Source organism: Elgaria multicarinata, chromosome 9 (genome assembly GCF_023053635.1).
Source record: "Elgaria multicarinata webbii isolate HBS135686 ecotype San Diego chromosome 9, rElgMul1.1.pri, whole genome shotgun sequence".
NCBI classification, from domain to species: Eukaryota; Metazoa; Chordata; class Lepidosauria; order Squamata; family Anguidae; genus Elgaria; species Elgaria multicarinata.
The window spans coordinates 7,328,825-7,347,479 of NC_086179.1; the positions used below are offsets into that span (position 1 = coordinate 7,328,825).

The 18,655-nt window shown below is 48.2% G+C and overlaps 1 protein-coding gene across 4 annotated transcripts in view; it reads left to right on the forward strand.

Moving 5' to 3' along the window:
• PLXNA4 (plexin A4) overlaps window positions 1–18,655 on the forward strand; it is a 695,664-nt gene that overhangs the window by 645,986 nt on the left and 31,023 nt on the right. For all 4 annotated transcript variants that reach the window (XM_063134640.1, XM_063134643.1, XM_063134642.1 and 1 more), the window contains 3 exons: window positions 1,649–1,752; window positions 10,843–10,942; window positions 13,664–13,854. In XM_063134640.1, the coding sequence (XP_062990710.1) occupies window positions 1,649–1,752; window positions 10,843–10,942; window positions 13,664–13,854 (395 nt within the window). The remainder of the gene's footprint in view (window positions 1–1,648; window positions 1,753–10,842; window positions 10,943–13,663; window positions 13,855–18,655) is intronic.

Below are 18,655 nucleotides of genomic sequence, written 5' to 3' on the forward strand. Positions count from 1 at the left end.
CACGATAAAGATAATGGGATTTCCCCACCCCCCCACCCTTTCCTGAAAGGGAAGTGTAGCAAATAGGATCAAAGCCTGTCCCTCCTTTGTGCGGCAGCCCTCAGAGGTTCGATGATCTGGAAGTGACGGGACAGAGAGCGCGTACTGTCATTTTCACTTAGTGCTGTAGATGAATAGAAATGCCAATGGGAGGTGGGGGGTTTTCAGGGCTGTGCACGGACCCCCCGAACTGCTTCGTGGCGCGATACGCAACTTCCAGATCAAGCCCGATCTGATTCGGGTCAATCCGACCCTGCCCCACTCCACTCCACAGAGCGAGATCCAGAGGGGCGGATCGAGATTTTGCCTCCCCTTCCCTACTTACTTGCCTCCGCAGCAGATGGAGGAGGGAGGTAAGTGCGGAAGGGGGACAAAATGGGGGCTGAATAAGCCCCCCTCCCCCCTGCCCCCTTACCTGGCTCTGCTGCCATCACTGCACAGACTGCAGCAGAGGCGGCGCCAGGTGAGCCCCCTCCCCCCCACTTACCTGCGTTTGGAGCTCCGGGTCAAAGCGAACCGCTTCGCATCGATCCACGGCTCCCCTGACGCAATTCGGTTCCGCCTTTGGCAGAGGCGAATCAGGCCGCTCCGCTTCCGCTTCTGTGACCTGAAATGCAGCGGAGCACAGCCCTAGTTTCCCCCCCCCCCCATACAGGTGTGTGTGTTGAGCTTGGGTTCCAGTTCTGCCAGCTCCAAGTCATCAATCAGGTCCTTTTGGTTGTCAAGATGAAACAAGCCACTTGTGCAAGAAGGGGGCAGTTTATTGATGGGAAATGGTTGAAGAATATATACGTGCCATCAACACAGTGTGCCTCTGCCCTCCTTCTCTCTTTTACGTCTTAAGCACCATTATGGTCCAAGGTGCTACAGCCAAAAGCTAATACTGATGCCTCAGCATTTGATTTAAATAAAAAATAGCTTTGGGGAAGGGTGCAATTTTGATCAGAGCAACCGCAAAGGGGAGAGGAGTGCCCTACCCTTTCCCCACCTGCCTCTTTTTTTTTGCCCCAAATCACCATCCCTTCCATTTCCCCCACCATCATGGGAACTGCAGGTGCATGTTTACAAAGGTTCACATGTATTTGGAACCACATGTTTGTATGTGTGTTGGGGGGGGAATTTAGGGGGATAATTCTGAATGGGGGGATAACAGTCAGAGGGAGAGATAACGTACCTCTTCTCTCACTGCTTGTAAAATATAGTTCCCCCAAGACGGTATTTATTTATTTCATTTATTTACTACATAAATGTATACCATGCCCTTCGGGATGGCTAATGGTTAAAAAAAAATCGTCAAATGGGTGCAGGGGCACATTGGCCCTTTTTCAGCCTCAAAGCACCCGTCCCCGGCCACCACCCACTTGGCTCAGTTCAAATTAGGGCTGTCAATTACAAGGAACAGTGGAGAGATTGAAATGTGCTCGTCATTGCTTCTCCTGCCCCACATTCAATTGGGGGGGGTGTCAATCATTTGCCCTTGATCAAAGGAAGCCTTGGGCAGACCCAACCTTCCAACCTGAGAGGCAGCCCTTCTTATAGCCTTCACTATGTCCTTCTCCCAAATTGACTTCCGTTGGCGAAAGTGACCTGCGATTCCTTCTCCCTGCAGAATGGCGCCAGACCAGTGGGGCGCGGATGATCCTTCAAGATGAAGACCTCACGACCAAGATCGAGAATGACTGGAAGAGGCTTAACACCCTAGCCCACTACCAGGTAAATTGACAGCTTTTTTCTACTCACCATCAGAGGCTTCCTATCAGGGTAAAACGTCGCCCCTGAATTTTACGGCTTTGGATAGAAAATTTTTATTTATTTATTTATTTATTTAGAATATTTGTATACCGCTCCCCACTGAAAAATTTTGGAGCGGTGTACAAGGTAAAATGAAAATAAAAACAGAATAAAACAGTTAAAACACAATTTAAAAGAAGCAATAACAGTAATCCAAGGCTGCATGTTAAAGAATGGCTTTATGGAATAAAGATGTTTTCAGGAGGCACCGAAAGGAGTACAAGGTTGGCGCCTGCCTGACCTCCAGAGGCAGGGAGTTCCACAGGAGACATGATAGCATTCTTCAAATCCTTAAAAGGTTGTCACACAGAGGAGGGCCAGGATCTTGTTGGGTTATTGTGCCAGAACTTTTCTCCTTCTGGAACTCTGTTTGTGCTCAGAAACAAACACACATCACTCAGGTCTTACACAGCAGAGCTGGTTTATTTCCTTCAGGCTTCTGTGCAGTTCAGTTCAGATCAGCACACTGAGGCATACACAGAGAGCAGTGATCAGTAAGCAGTGATCAGTTCCATTTTACACAAGTGAGAAACTATATACACATCTTACACAATTCTTATCTACATTACATACAGCTGTGATGAGGCTAACTTAGAATCTTGGCAAGGTTCCCAGAACAGCCTCTATCTCAAGGTAATTGCCCACAGATAGACTTTCTCTGTTTAACCCTGAGATAGCCATACACACACAATTTTAATGACTAAGCAAGTATTTCTTTTCATATACTTAACAGATCTCTTCTCAATCCTCCCGGAGTGCAGGGCACGGAATAACGGGCTCAAGTTAAAGGAAGCCAGATTCCAGCTGGACATCAGGAAAAACGTCCTGACTGTTAGAGCAGTATGACAATGGAACCAGTTACCTAGGGTGGTTGTGGGCTCTCCCACACTAGAGGCCTTCAAGAGCAGCTGGACAAGCATCTGTCAGGGATTCTTTAGGGTGGATTCTTGCATTGAGCAGGGGGTTGGACTCGATGGCCTTGTAGGCCCCTTCCAACTCTGCTATTCTATGATTCTATGATTCAACAAGCTGGGTCCTGGGGAGCATGGGGGAGTCTGCTGGACTCTTGGACTCGGTCGGGTTCTCGTACCACAGGAGGGGCGCCGCCACACTGAAGGCTCTTCCCCTGGTGGATTCCAATCGGAGGATGGATCTATGGGGAACCACCAGGAGCAGGCCCTCGGATGACCTCAGTGACAGTAGTAGTAGTAGTATTACATTTTTATACTGCCCCATAGCCAAAGCTCTCTGGGTGGCTTACATAAGTACCCAGATGGTACTAACATCATAAAATATAATGCCAACCAGCATAAAGAAATTTAAAATCAGCAGAGCCGTAAGGCCATAAAAGACCATTTAACCCAGTGAAATCAATAGGATCACAGAACCAATCAAGAAAAAAACAACACCTGGAGCCCGTCTACACTTGTCTAGATGAAACGTAACAAGTTGGCAGAGATGACGTCAGCAGTCACGTGATGCTGTTGTTGTTACGTTTCTTCTGACTTTTAAAACCGTTCCACTTTCTGTTAAAATCGTTTTAAAACTAACAATGTGCCCCAACCTTTCGTTGTATTCAATGCCGTCTTTCAAAGTCATGTCTCGTGACCATGGTCTTTGCTTCCTGATTAGGACGTGAGGGCTTTTCTAGGGGAGGGAGAGCTGGCACAACGCGACGAGGGGGAGGGGGAGGGGGAGGGAGGGCGGTGAAAGAGGGGACAGAGGCTTAATTTTTTAAAAAAACCGCTTATCTTTCGGGGCGCACGTGGCCCCTTTAAGACGCTGCAGGGCTTCCCTCGTCCCTACGCGTCGCCCCGCCTCCCCGCCGGCTTATCCCGGCAGGTCTAGCTCAGAGTCACCGGAAGAAGGAGGTTTACTTCAGAGCCGGTATGAGCATAATGAAGAACGTTCTAAAGAAGAGTGTGCCGGGGTAAAACGATAGAAGAAAAGGTATTTCGATTGACTGGGCTCAAGTTGCATTTTGTAACGTAGCAAGGGAGGACGCAACAATGCACTTAAACAACGGTGTAATGAACAGTGTAGATCCTGCCCTGAAATAAGTCTTCACTGTCCATCTGCAGGCCTATGAAGACTGAACATGCAAACTTCCATAGTCATGGGGCCACTGCCAAAAACAAAAAAAAGGCCCTGTCTCTCGGGCGTTGCTGCTCGGTTTTATTCTGGTTGTACTTTTATATTGTGGTTTTATATTCTGATTTAAATGGTATACTTAATTTGTATTTCATTGTTTAAAGTACAAAGTTTGTTTATTTCGGTCATAGACCAGCACAACAGAAAACATCATCACAATAATATTAAAAACCCCAATATACAATAAAATACATACATAAAATCCATAAAACGTGGCAGTCTCAGCCTTAGTCTAAGGTGCAATAAAATTCTTCAATTGTTTAAATTTTTATCAACCTCCCAGAGAGCTTCAGCTATAAGCTAGGGTGACCCTATGGAAAGGAGGACAGGGCTCCTGTATCTTTAACAGTTGTATAGACAAGGGAATTTCAGCAGGTGTCATTTGTATATATGGGGAACCTGGTGAAATTCTCTCTTCATCACAACAGTTAAAGCTGCAGGAGCCCTGCCCTCTTTTGTATCCCTATACTACAGTGAACAGATACAAAAGAGGTCAGGACTCCTGCAGCTTTAACTGTTGTGATGAAGAGGGGATTTCACCAGGTGCTGCATGCATACAAATGGCACCTGTTGAGATTAGGGTGACCACATGAAAGGAGGACAGGGCTCCTGTATCTTTAACAGTTACAGAGAAAAGGGAATTTCAGCAGGTGTCATTTGTATGCATGCAGCACCTGGTGAAATTCCCTCTTCATCACAACAGTGAAAGCTGCAGGAGCCCTGCCCTCTAGACCAAATACAAAAGGCCATTCTATATTTTCTCTGGCTGATATGCCCCAATGCTTCAAGATTTAAGCAAACAACCCAATGTAGGGTGACCATATGGAAAGGAGGACTGGGCCCCTGTATCTTTTAACAGTTGCATAGAAAAGGGAATTTCAGCAGGTGTCGTTTGTATGCGTGCAGCACCTGGTGGGATTCCCTCTTCATCACAACAGTGAAAGCTGCAGGAGCCCTGCCCTCTTTTGTATCTGGTCACACTAGGCAGAACTTCTGCAGCTTTAACTGTTGTGATGAAGAAGGAATTTCGCCAGGTGCTGCATGCATAGAAATGACACTTGCTGAAATTCCCTCTTCTATGCAACTGTTAAAAGATACAGGGGCCCGGTCCTCCTTTCCATAGGGTCACCCTAAGCTATTAGGCAGTAGAGAAATGCAGCAAATAAATAAATAAATACATCTAAATAGAAGAACAAACATACTAGCAAGAAGCCTAAGTTGCACCCATCTCCCTGCAACACATTTTCTACCTGAAAGGGATTTCTCCATCTACACACACACACACACCTCCCACATACACACCAACACAGGAGTATTCAGAGATGCCAGCCCTCAGCTGCAGTTTAACATGGTGCAGCCTAGGTAAAAAGCATTACCACTTGATTGTGCTATACGCCCAAGTTACCCAGAATACAGTGGTAGAATTCTGAACAGTAGCACTGGAGACTGCAGGCAGGAGGGTCAACTTTTTAAAGGTTCCCCCATGAAAATTCTTCCCTCCATGCAGTTAACTAGCTTATGTGGGGGAAAAGTGGACTTAGGGCCTGGGAGTTAAGTCCCATTGAACTCCATGGGGCTCACTTCTACGTAGATTTGGGTAGGATTGCATTGTTGGTCCTCTCCCTGATGTGCTAGCTTTCTAGATGCAGTGATTTTTTTAATGTTATGTTTGAGGTGAGCCGGAGCGATGGCAATCATTCTGTGTTCAGTGACCCCTGTATCCATCCCTTTGTGTCTCCCCCTGTCTGCCTCCACTATCACCTGGTGACATTCACTCGGAAATATCCGGAATGGGAGAGAAAACAGTCGCCCTGCCTCCCTTTTTTCATCCGGCTTTTCTCCCTAATGCCCCACCCCCACCCTTGTCTGCCTCCCCTGTGATGCCGTTGGATGAAATGTCAACCCGCAGATTAGAAGCAGATTGGGAGCGGAGATGAGATAACGAGGAGGACAGGAGTTAATTCCATCCGGACCGCGAAGGAGATTGATGATCTCTGAATCCTGAAGGGAAATGCCACAACTCTCCAGTGAATCCTGAATGCTAACAGCATAAGGTGGAGATGGGGGGGGGAGTTGGTCCAGGGAGAAGCATACGGGGAGGATAGCGTGCCTTCCCTTGAGCTGAACCGAAATTTCTCAGAAGACTCCCCCCCCCCCCCGGAGAAAATATCTGAGATTCTTCTTTTTCTCATCCCTCCACCCCTAGAAAAAGAAGGCCACTTTGCAGATTTTTATCTCAACATTTCCCATCATCGTTAGGTCACGGATGCCCGACTGTGTCTCGTGGTGCGACGTACTCCCCCGCGTCACCGGGCCATGGCACATTTGTGTGCCCGTGCTTCAAGATCCCACGTGGTCCAAGGAGCGCCCCGCAGCCGTCTGCCCTCATCCATAGCCTCCACTGCTGTGCACAATGGAGGCCCTGGAAAGGAACGCTCCATTCGCACTTTTAATCTTGCACAAACGGGGCCTTTATGGCCCCCATTTACGCAAGGTAGAAGATACACAAGCAAGGTGGAAGATATGCAATTTCGAGATCCTCCGTTGTGCATGACAGTGGAAGCTCTGGACCAGAGCAGCCGTGTTCACAGGCACAGCGTGGACATGGGTGTAGGCAGATGGTGTCAGTGGCTAAATCAGACACAGGTGAGTCGTCCATCCCTAGTTTCCATAACATGTATCTTGGCTTTAACCCAACCATGGGATTGTGGTTGCAAATGGTCATGTTCTCAGCTGCTTTGGGATCCCTCACTTTTCTCCCTGCACATATGTTGTTAGATCAGGAGGTTAGAGAGGGAGATGTGTTGGACTGACTTAGAAGCATCCATTTATTTATTTATTTATTTATTTAGAGTATTTTTATCCCGCACCTCTGCCAAAAAGGCTCCCAGAGCGGCTTACAATTGTTCAGTAAAGAGGACAGTCCCTGCTCTCAGGCTTACGTTCTAAAAAAAGACACGACACACAAGGAAAAGGGGATGGGGAGGGAAGAGGGAGAAAATAAAAAGAAATTAAGGAGACTGTTCAGGCTGGTGGGAAGGCCCTGCTCTGCTCTCTCATCTCCCAATGGAAGGGCAGACCCACAGCTCTTTCTTCTTCCCCACAGGGTCAAGATGACAGTTAGCCCTGGGGGGTGGGATTTGGAAAGGATCTATCATTACCACTGAGATCTTCAAGGCAGGAGGTCACAGAAGGAAGCCAGACCAGGCCTGAAGGCCTGGGTAGGCTTACAGCAAGCCAAGGCTGCCACTCCCTATGCTGTATCCATATCTAGGGATGTATGAGAATTTCATTTCTGTTTGCAAACCACTTGAAAATGTCCTGTTCACAGCCCCGAACGCAAAGGCGCGTGCCTGAGCTCTGAAAATGTTCACAATTTTCTGAACGTGCATTTACAACATGTACCCTTGAGGAAAAAGGAAAGGAACCTCTCGTGCAAGCACTTGAGTCATTGCTGACTCCTAGAGGGACACCTGCTTTTGCTGACGTTTTCTTGGCAGACTTTGTAGTGGGGTGGTTTGCTGTTGCCTTCCCCAGTCGCGGTTCCCTTTTCCCCAGCTAGGTGGGTACTCATTTTACCGACCTCGGAAGGATGGAAGGCTGAGTCGACCTGAGCCGGCTGCCTGAGAACCAGCTTCCGCTGGGATCGAACTCAGGCCGTGGGGAGAGTTTCGGCTGCAGTAACTGCCGCTTACAACTCTGCGCCACACGAGGCTCTAACTTTGAACAATGAGCAATTTACTCAAAATGTGCAACTTTTGACAAATGCCCAACTTTCCCCATTTGAACGAACTGGAAGACAGTTCAGAAATTTTCTGAAACCAGGATGATCAGGGGTCTGGAAACAAAGCCCTATGAAGAGCGACTGAAACAACTGGGCATGTTTAGCCTGGAGAAGAGAAGATGGAGGGGAGACATGATAGCACTCTTCAAATACTTAAAAGGTTGTCACACAGAGGAGGGCCAGGATCTCTTCTCGATCCTCCCAGAGTGCAGGACACGGAATAACGGGCTCAAGTTAAAGGAAGCCAGATTCCAGCTGGACATCAGGAAAAATTTCCTGACTGTTAGAGCAGTACGACAATGGAACCAGTTACCTAGGGAGGTTGTGGGCTCTCCCACAATAGAGGCCTTCAAGAGGCAGCTGGACAACAATCTGTCAGGGATGCTTTAGGGTGGATTCCTGCATTGAGCAGGGGGTTGGACTCGATGGCCTTGTAGGCCCCTTCCAACTCTGCTATTCTATGATTCTAGGATTCTATGAAATGAGAATTGGAGCAAGCTGGATCAAGCTTTGTAGAAAAGTTCGGAGAATGTCAGTGAGCTTGAGAGTCCCTGCTTGTCTCGTCTGAAACGAGAGTGCCAGATGTCCACAAAAAAATGATCTGGAGGACCAACCAGAGTCTCAGTGGGTCACTGTTGACCCTTCCATGTTCATATGAAGATGAGAAGACTAACTCACAGATGTTAGAAGCCACCTTTCCAGGCTCCAAGGAGGGCTGGTTAATTAGTATCTCTGCGATGCTTTGAAGATGAAGGCACTCTGTGCTAAGTGCTAATTATTGTTCTTGGGGATCGGAGAGCTAGCAGCTCATCCCTCGGTTCCTCCCCTTCTCCCTTTCTTCACTTCAGAACTCCAGATCCATCAAAGATGTTCTCAACACAGTATCCCTAGGCCCTGCTTCACTTTGCTGCATTATTCGCTTCCTTTTTCTTAAAAAAAAAAAAAAAAAAGTTGCTCTGAGAGGGCAGCACTCATGAGTTGGAACGCTTCCCATCTTTGTTGACCTTTTCTGTTTTCCAAGGGTTTTGTTTGAAGGGGGGATTAATGCAGTCCACCATTCCAGAGAACACCTGAGATTCTGGGCAGAATAATCGCAGGGTCAGCTCTCTATACATCCTGAACAAGACCACCACCCTCTACTGCCTTTCTCTACTCTGGAGATGAGTTTCTGTGACTCAACTCCAGAGCAAGCTATGGAATGGCTCAGTAAGGACCTCCTTCATGCGTTTTCCAGGGATGTATATCAGGTATAGATGAAGCCGAAGCAGAATTGGGCCTCTTTGGTCCTGTTCTGTTGCTTCCCATGGTGGATAATAACATTTCTCAGATAAAGAAAGCTCAGTGGTGGAAATATCTTCATAAACTTAGAATGGAAAGACATTAATGTGAGCCTCCGTAGGGTGGGGAATACCATAAGTGGTGTGGCGTGAGAGAGAAGCTTCTCTGCCTGGTCACCATCCTCCTCACTTTAGCTGTTGAGAGTTTTTTCCCCCCATCCATTCAACTTCTGTGCAACAGTCCCACAAACACTTAGCGAAGGGGTGGGGGACCTGGGGCCATCCAGACTCCAACTCCCATAATCCCTGACCATTGCCCATGCTGGCTGGGGTGGATGGAAGCTGAAGTCTAATGACATGGAATGGCTGGAGTGCTGGGCTGAAAACAACTGAATGAAATTTGAGAGGGATAAATGCCAAGTTCTACATCGAGGAAATAGAAAACAAATGCACAGTTACAAGATGGGGGATACTTGGCTCAGCAATACTACACATGAGAAGGATCTTGGAATTGTTGTAAATCACAAGCTGAATATGGGCCAACAGTGTGATGTGGCTGCAAGAAAGGCAAATACTATTTTGAGCTGCATTAATAGAAGTATAGCTTCCAAATCGCGTGAGGTACTGGGTCCTTTCTATTCGGCCTTTGTTAGGCCTCATCTAGAGTATTGCATCCAGTTCTGGGCTCCACACTTCAAGAAGGATGCAGACAAGCTGGAGCGTTTTCAGAGGAGGGCAACGAGGATGATCAGGGGTCTGGAAACAAAGCCCTATGAAGAGAGACTGAAAGAACTGGGCATGTTTAGCCTGGAGAAGAGAAGTTTGAGGGGAGACATGATAGCACTCTTCAAATACTTGAAAGGTTGTCACACAGAGGAGGGCCAGGATCTCTTCTCGATCCTCCTAGAGTGCAGGACACGGAATAACGGGCTCAAGTTACAGGAAGCCAGATTCTGGCTGGACATCAGGAAAAACTTCCTGTTAGAGCAGTATGACAATGGAACCAGTTACCTAGGGAGGTTGTGGGTTCTCCCACACTAGAGGCATTCAAGAGGCAGCTGCACAGCGATCTGTCAAGGATGCTTAGAGTAGATTCCTGCATTGAGCAGGGAGTTGGACTCGATGGTCTTATAGGCCCCTTCCAACTCTACTATTCTATTCTATGACATCTGGAGGGCCACAGTTGCCCCACCCTTGGCTAAGCTTATACCTCAGAGGTTGAGCATCTTTGGGGCCAAGGGCTGAAGCTCTCAGGAGGCCAAATTCCATTGGTGAGAAAATTGGGGGAGGGGCTATGGCCAAGGACCAAATATACCAGCCTATTTTAGCTTAAAGCCCTTACTGCCAATAACTAGGACATGCATTTTAGAAAGGGAAACAAATCCCCCAAAATCCATCAAACCACTGAATGATCAGTGGTCAGGGAAAAGAGGGAGGGGTCATCTTGGGAACCCAGGAGGACTGGAGGTTCTGCACCCCTGGCTTATACAATATCCAATACTCAGTATTCTCAGTTCAGAGACAAGTGTGAATTACTGGTCATATTCATACCCTAAAATGCTTGTGCATGTATGTATATATACAGGATGACCCTGTGTGATGCATAAGGCTGAGGGACAGCAGCTTTCTCAAAACCAGCTGGTGAACACAGTAGCTAAGCAGGAGACTCAAACTGGTTTCCCTTCAACCAGAGCCAACCCACTGCCCACTATTCCACACAATGGTTGTTGCTTACATCACTCCCCTGACGTCGTTGGTGCACAGGCCACCTTGTGAAACAATGCCTCTTTCCTTCGCTAGGTAACCGATGGATCTGTGGTGGCCCTGGTGTCCAAGCAAGTTACTGCCTATAACGCGGTCAACAATTCCACTGTCTCCAGGACTTCCGCTAGCAAGTATGGTAAGGGCTTCTTCTTCTAACATGGCAGGGGAATGCAGCCAAGCTGTGCTCTTACTCTTGAACCCTGGACTAATATGCTCCAGTGGTGGGTCCAGCACTAGAAGTGCTATGAAAATGTAGTTGTTCACAGTACACTAGCAATTTGGCCAAATGTCTTATTTACAGATCAAAGATCCAGAATAGCAAGACACCCTGTCCAATAACTACAGAGCACAAAATAGGACTAAAAGAGATGGTGATTTTGATGATGATGATGATGATGATGATGGTGATGTTTATTTGTAGCCCATCTTTTTCCCAATACTGGGGCCTTAGCTAGACCAGTGGTTCCCAAGTGGTGGGATTTCATAGGGGGTGTTAAGAGGCAGGGGTTAGGGTGCTCAAGGTGGTCTTTTCCGAGAAGTGCCTCTCCAGAACGTCTTAAAACCCAGGGACATTTTTATGGGAGAAGGCAGTTTGGTCCCAAGCCATATAGGGGAAGACTCCACACATGTATTAATACCGTTTAAGAAGAGTCCTTTTAACAGTGAATTGAAATGTTTCAAAAGCACCAAAACGCTAATGAGGAGACATACCCTGCTTGGTGTGCCCCGTCATGCTGGTTGCAAAACAGAGGTGTTCGCTCACTTTTCCCTCCCTCCCTCGGCAAGCCTGAGGTGGGTGCTTCGGATTTTGAATAAATATTCAATTAATTGTTACTGTTTTGAATTTTATTGTTATTATCTTCCTTAGTGGGTCATTGAGAACCACTATTCTGAATAATGATTTTTATAGGGTAGGGTAGGGGGCACTGGGCATGAGTTTGTGGAACCAAGGGGGCAGTGACCTGAAAAAGTTTGGGAACCACTGAGCTACCTTTTGTTCCGGGACGGAGGAAGGGAGATCTCGCGTTGGGATTAAGAAATACTTTTGTGAGCCGCCGTGAGAGCCTTTTTTGGCTGAATGGTGGCATAAAAATCCTTAAATAAATAAAATAAATAAATAAATCTAACCCTCATATGCACATAAGGCGCGACGACCTCAGGAGGAGAGGTGTTGCGCCCGCCATTTTTATTTTTAAAGCGACGGCAGCGCACGAACGCTCGTGCGCTGAAGATTAGTGTTTTTAAAAATTTAATCTGGTTTCCTCGCTCCTCTCACCCTAACCCCGATGGGCACAGCTCCCGGCTCTGCAGGAATCCACCCTAAAGCATCCCTGACAGATGGTTGTTCAAGAGGCAGCTGGACAACCACCTGTCAGGGATGCTTTAGGGTGGATTCCTGCATTGAGCAGGGGGTTGGACTCGATGGCCTTGTAGGCCTCTTCCAACTCTGCTATTCTATGATTCTATGATTCTAAGTAATTGCACGGAGCGGGGCCAAGCTGTGGAAATGGGCCACACGTTCTGCGGTCTCGGGCTCAGCCCAGGACCATGGAAAAAGCGGGCCCAAAGGGGAGGGCTATATCCCAGGGCATGGGAGGTATCGTCCCTCCCTTATCCTGGGATCCCCTGTGCGTCATGTGGACGCACAGGGACAATCCCAGGGTTCACCTCAGGATATAACCTGGTCTAGCTAAGGCCTGGGACTCAAGGTGGCTTTACAAAATTATCACATATTCAATTAAAACCTATAAATAGAAATATACAAAAGTTAAAAATATAATTAAATGATCTATAGTATTAAAACATTTACAATACAAATAACAATTAAAAACAACAACATCCAATGCATAAAGAGAGGTCCAGACTCTTCCCCAAAGGCCTGCCAGAACAACAAAAAGCTTTTGCCTGCCTCCAGCATGGAGGGATCTAGCCTAGCTTCCTTAGAAGGGAGTTCCAGAGCCCTGGAGCAGCCACCGAGAAGGCCCTCTCCTGGATTCCCACCAGATGTGCCTGTGATGGTGGTGAGACTGAGAGAAGGGCTTCCCCTGAAGATCTCAGGGCACGGGCAGGCTCATAAGGGAGAATAATGGTCTTTCAGATAATCTGGACCCAAGCCATATAGGGCTTTATAGGTCATAACCAGCACTTTGAATTGTGCCCGGAAAAAGTCTGGAAGCCAATGGAACTGTTGTAACAGGTGAGTTGTGTGCTCCCTGTAAACAGCCCCAGCCAACAGTCTTCGAACCAGCTGATGTTTCCGGACACTCTTCAAAGGCAGCCCCACGTAGAGCGCATTACAGTAATCCTATCAGGATGTAACTACGGCATGTGTCACTGTGGCCAGGTCCGACATCTCTAGGATAGTGTATGTGTGTGTGTGTGCCAACGAGCACATGTTTATAGCGTACAAGTAGGGATGTACAGATTTGGTAAAATCTGAGCACTTTGCGGATTATCAGGTGCCTTTTGTTCCAGCGTTTGTTCATTGACAGATGGATTTTTTTTTCCTGATTTCTTGAATGTGTGCAAATTCGCATTAGCGGAGCAGGGGGTGAGGATGTGCACTCTCCATTCGCCTCCGCTGCATTAATGGTGGCCTCCATTAAAGCAGTGGATCAGCGCTTAGCAGAAGCTTGTGCAGCCTGGATCGTGGCCGCGGCAGGGTGAGCACTCGTCAGTTTCACCCACCCCTCTTATCCCTAATTCAGCATACTCCAATCAGCTTGCCAAGGGTTGCCCTGAAGCTCCCCGGCATCTCTGCCTCAGTTTCCCTCATGGCATAGCAGCGATGCGGTTTCCCAAACCATGTCCATCTTGTCCTTGTATCCTGAAGCTCTGCATCATTGTGTGCTTTCAGAAAACATGATCCGCTACACAGGCAGCCCAGACAGCTTGCGTTCTCGGACGCCCATGATTACGCCCGACCTGGAGAGCGGGGTCAAGATGTGGCACTTGGTCAAGAACCACGAACACGGAGATCAGAAGGAGGGCGACCGAGGGAGCAAGATGGTGTCGGAGATCTACCTAACCAGGCTGCTGGCCACCAAGGTACGGGAGGACGGGGGAAGGGGGAAGGGAATTGATGGAGAGGGCTCTGAACACTGGGAGGTCCAAGCCACTCCCTTGGCCGGCAAGAGGTGAGATGGTGTCCCAGTGGCTGCTTTCCTGATCACGTTCCTTGCTGTTCAGAAGGTAACCAGTCCACGCTCTCTTTAATGGCTATACTTAATATCAACTACCTCTAAGATTCCATGTGAATTGTGTGTACGTGTGTGTTTGTGTGTGTCGCTACATGATCCTAAAGCCTCCCACCTTCTGTCCCCATGCCTATTGCCACAACTCCACTAGACACACCCCAAAGTGTGCCTAGTGGAGTCAGCTGAAAGGTGGATGGAGAGGTGGAGATGGCCACCAGTTCTCGTCCTGCTCTGACAGGCTAGGATTTAGGAAGCGCTCTGACGTTGGGAGTACTCCCTGGATGCCTGTCGGAGTCCTCTTTAAATGTTTTTTCCTCCAAAAGCTCACAAAGAGGACATATGGTACAACAGTATAGGAGTTTATTTATTTATTTATTTATGTATTATTTATTTAGAATAATTATGTACCGCTCTCCATTGAAAAATTTCGGAGCGGTGTACAAGATAAAATGAAAATAAAAACAGAATAAAACAGTTAAAACACAATTTAAAAGAAGCAAAAACAGAGATTCAAGGCTGCATGTTAAGGAAAGGCTTCTTGGAATAAAGATGTTTTCAGGAGGCGCCGAAAGGAGTACAAGGTTGGCGCCTGCCTGACCTCCGGAGGCAGGGAATTCCACAGGAGGAAGGCCACCACGCTGAAGGCTCTTCCTCTGGTGGTTTCCAATTGGAGGATGGATCTATGTGGAACCACCAGGAGCGGGCCCTCGGATGACCTCAGTGACCGGGCAGGTTGGTAGGGGAGAAGGCGCTCTCTGTCTCAGGTATCCTGGTCCCAAGTTGTTTAGGGCTTTGGATACAAGTACAAGAACCTTCAATCTGGCCCGGTAGTGAATAGGCAGCCAGTGCAGCTCCCTCAGCAAAGGAGTTCCATGCTGGAAAGGGGCAGCTCCAGACAACCGCCGAGCTGCAGCATTCTGCACTAGCTCCAGTTTCCGGAGCAGCTTCAAGGGCAGCCCCACATAGAGCGTGTTGCAGTAATCCAACCTTGAGGTTACCAATGCCTGTACCACCGTGGCCAAGCTATCCCTGTCCAGGAGAGGCCGTAGTTGGCGAACCAACCAAAGATGGTAAAAGGCACTCCGAGCCATGGCGGCTACTTGAGCCTCCAATGACAGAAATGGGTCTAAGAGTACCCCCAAACTATGAACCTGTTCTTTCAGAGGCAGAGCAACCCCATCCAGAACAGGCCATGAGCCTGTCTCCCGGACTCGGGAACCACTCACCCACAGGGCTTCCGTCTTGCCAGGATTCAGTCTCAGTTTCCGGACATGGGGACGGCGGAGGCTAGTGGCTGTGATGCCATGGGGCAGGGAATCCACCCTGGGTCTCAGTCAGAACCAATCAGAACTCTAAAGGTGTTATCCAAGGTGCCAAACCCTATTTCAACACCTGCTCTGGTATGTGTGCAGGCTTCACATCAGTCCCATGTGTCGACGGGCAGGTGAGCAGGGGAGGGGCGAGCGGCTGGAAGGCGGAAGTGCAATGGACTTCCCATTGGGCTTGTGACTGGCTTTTCCAGGCACCCACAGAAAAGCTGGAAAAGTATGATCATAGAATCATGGAATCATAGAATAGCAGAGTTGGAAGGGGCCTACAAGGCCATCGAGTCCAACCCCCTGCTCAATGCAGGAACCCACCCTAAAGCATCCCTGACAGATGGTTGTCCGGCTGCCTCTTGAAGGCCTCTAGTGTGTGATACTGAGCAATAAATTATTAGTGCACCGGTAGCCTGTGCGGGTCCAGCTAGCATTTTTGTAACGATGTATTTAAAGATGGGGAAAGTGCTGGACTCTGAGCAACAACCAGTACACATCACCTGCGTTATCAAATCTGGCCTGATCTGGAAACGCTCTCCCAGAGCCGTTTCCTAACACGGTGCACGGTTTCCCCATCTGTCAGGTATCTCTGTAGCCCTGAACAAATAGGAATGTGAAAACCAGCCAAATCTGAGGTCAACAAGATTTTTAAATACCACCTCAAAACTTCTTCCAACTCATATCCGTATCATATTGCAAGCATTGGGTTCCCCCCCTTTTTCCGCCCACACATATTTGTGTGTATTTTAGTGCACATTTGATGTAGGCCTCAGTTTTCAAACACGTGCATTTTCTCACATTGATTAATGCGTGCTGGGCATATTTTTCAGAAGTCTGCATTTTTTGCATGCGGATTTTTTTTCTCCAAACGTACACATCTTCCAAACACATTTCTTTTGTCCTGCGAATCACACTGCAAGCTTAGAAAAGTATGGGTTTCGGCTGCAGATTGGGTTCAGGATCGGGTTAGGTTCCGGGAGGTGCAAACCAAGTAAATTCTGGTGGAGACGAAACATTGCGCTGAAAGGAATTCCTCAAACATCCCAAGGAACAAGCTTAAGTTTGCTCTGCGACACCTTCAAAATGCAGCCTTTTCTCTGGAAAGCCGCTGCCTGTTTGCTTTCCTCGGATATGTAAGGGATTGACGAGGAGGAACGTTTAGCGGAAGAGGCGAGAGAGAGAGAGAGAGAAAGAGAGTTCTCAAGCGGAGTGGTTGACAGGGGAAACGGCCCCTCAGCTGAGGTGCCGGCCTGTACGAAGGTGTCGAGCGAACGGGGCGGTGAGCACTCCATCTGTCACTGTGCCCAGCGCTTCATAGGAGATGATTCGCCTGACAGCTCTATAACTCTCTGCCGTTGACTTTCGGCCCAGGCGTACCACGGATGGTGGCTTCACACTTGATGCCTTCCGCGTGGCGCCGGTTCCTTGTCGCTCAGCGTTGGCACTTCGTTATTTACGCGGAATTGATTTTGCTGACACTTCTCAAAGCGGCGAACGGAGCAGGGCGGGCAGAACCGGCTGGCGGCTGGCGCTGCGTTGAGGAAAGAGAGGCATCTGCCAGAGTCCAGGTGGGGATGGGGACCATCAGCTGAAGACACGCAGCTGCAGATCTTGGCCTCTGAGCCTTTCTCTACCCCCGCAATGAGAAGTGGCAACACCAAGCGGCTGTTAGCATCTTGCTGCCCTTCACTTTATTTATTCATTTATTTATTCTATTTATAATCTGCCCGTACGCAAAGTGCTCTGGGTGGCATACAGAATTAAACACATAGCTATATGGGGCTTTATCCCAGGGTGATCCCCGGGATCGTCCCTGTGCATCCACATGATGCACAGGGGATCCGGGGATCAGGGAGGGATTGTCCCTCCCTTGCCCTGGGATCTCACCCTCTCCTTTGGCCCTGGTTTTTCCACGGTCCCGGGGTGAGCCCAAGACTGTGGAACGTGAGGCCGGGTGCCGTGGGTTAACCCAGCTCTGCTCAATTCCTCGCAAGGAGCTGGGAGCCACGCAAATTTCGGCGTCCGGCAGGCCTCATCAGGGAGATCATTCCACAGTTGGGGGGCCACCACAGAGAAGGCCCTCTCCCTTGTTGCCATCCTCCGAGCTTCCCTCGGAGTAGGCACTCGGAGGAGGACCTTAGATGTTGAGCGTAGTATACGGGTAGGTTCATGTCGGGAGAGGCATTCCATCAGGTATGATGGTCCCAAGCCGTGTAAGGCTTTACAGATTAAAACCAGCACCTAGAGTTGGGCTCAGAAACGTATAGGCAGCCAATGCAAGCAGGCCAGAATCGGTGTTATATGTTCGAACCTTCTGGTTCCAGTTATCAATCTGGCTGCTGCATTTTGTACAAGCTGCAGCTTCCAGACTGTCTTCAAAGGCTGCCTCATGTAGAGGGCATTGCAGTAATCTAATTTGGAGGTTAATTGTCTTTTTTTAAAAAAAAATAGGCTAAATGTGTGCTTCATTTTCCCCCCTTTATTTATTTATTTATTTATTGCATTTTTATTCCGCCCAATAGCCAAAGCTCTCTGGGCGGTATTTAATTCACCTCTAAGGCCTCCTCTCACCTTTGTACTCCTCCTCTGAATGCATTCCTACTTGTCAAACATCCTCCTGTAGCAGTGGAGGCTGGTGGCTCTGATATCAGTGGGGGTGGGGGGGTGGATCCACTCCACGTTTCAGATAGAAACAGCCAGAACTCTAAAGGAGCTATGCAAGGTGCAAAGCTTTTGAGTTCTGACTGAGGGCTCATCTACACCAAGCAGATATTCCACTATGAAAGTGGTATATAAAATGCAAGAGCCACACTGCTGCTTTATAGCGGTATTGAAGTGCACTGACGACTGTTGGGGCCCATGGACACATACCATATACTGCTTTCATGCCACTTTCATAGTGTTATATCCTGCTTGGTGAAGATGTGTCATGGGCCCCACCAGTTGTCCGTGCACTTCAGTACCACTATAAAGCAGTAGTGTAGATCCTGCAATGCATTTCAATACAGCTATAAAGCAGTTGTGTGGCTCCTGCCTTTTATATACCACTTCCATAGTGGAATATCCTGCTTGGTGTTGATGAGCCCTATACCTGGAGCAGATTCACCACTGTCCTTGAATCTTTCCAGAAGTGATAGTGACAGCCAAAGTCACCTGCTTTAATCCATTTACTTGGTAGATTTTAAAGCTGACTTGGAATCAGTGATAAAAAGTGATATGTAAATGTTATAAAAAACATTGTGTGGGGCAGTTTTAATTCCTGCATGTTCTGCGTGTGTGAGAGAGTGTGAGTTTGGGTTATTTTGATTCTGAGAAATAGAAGGATGGGCCTTG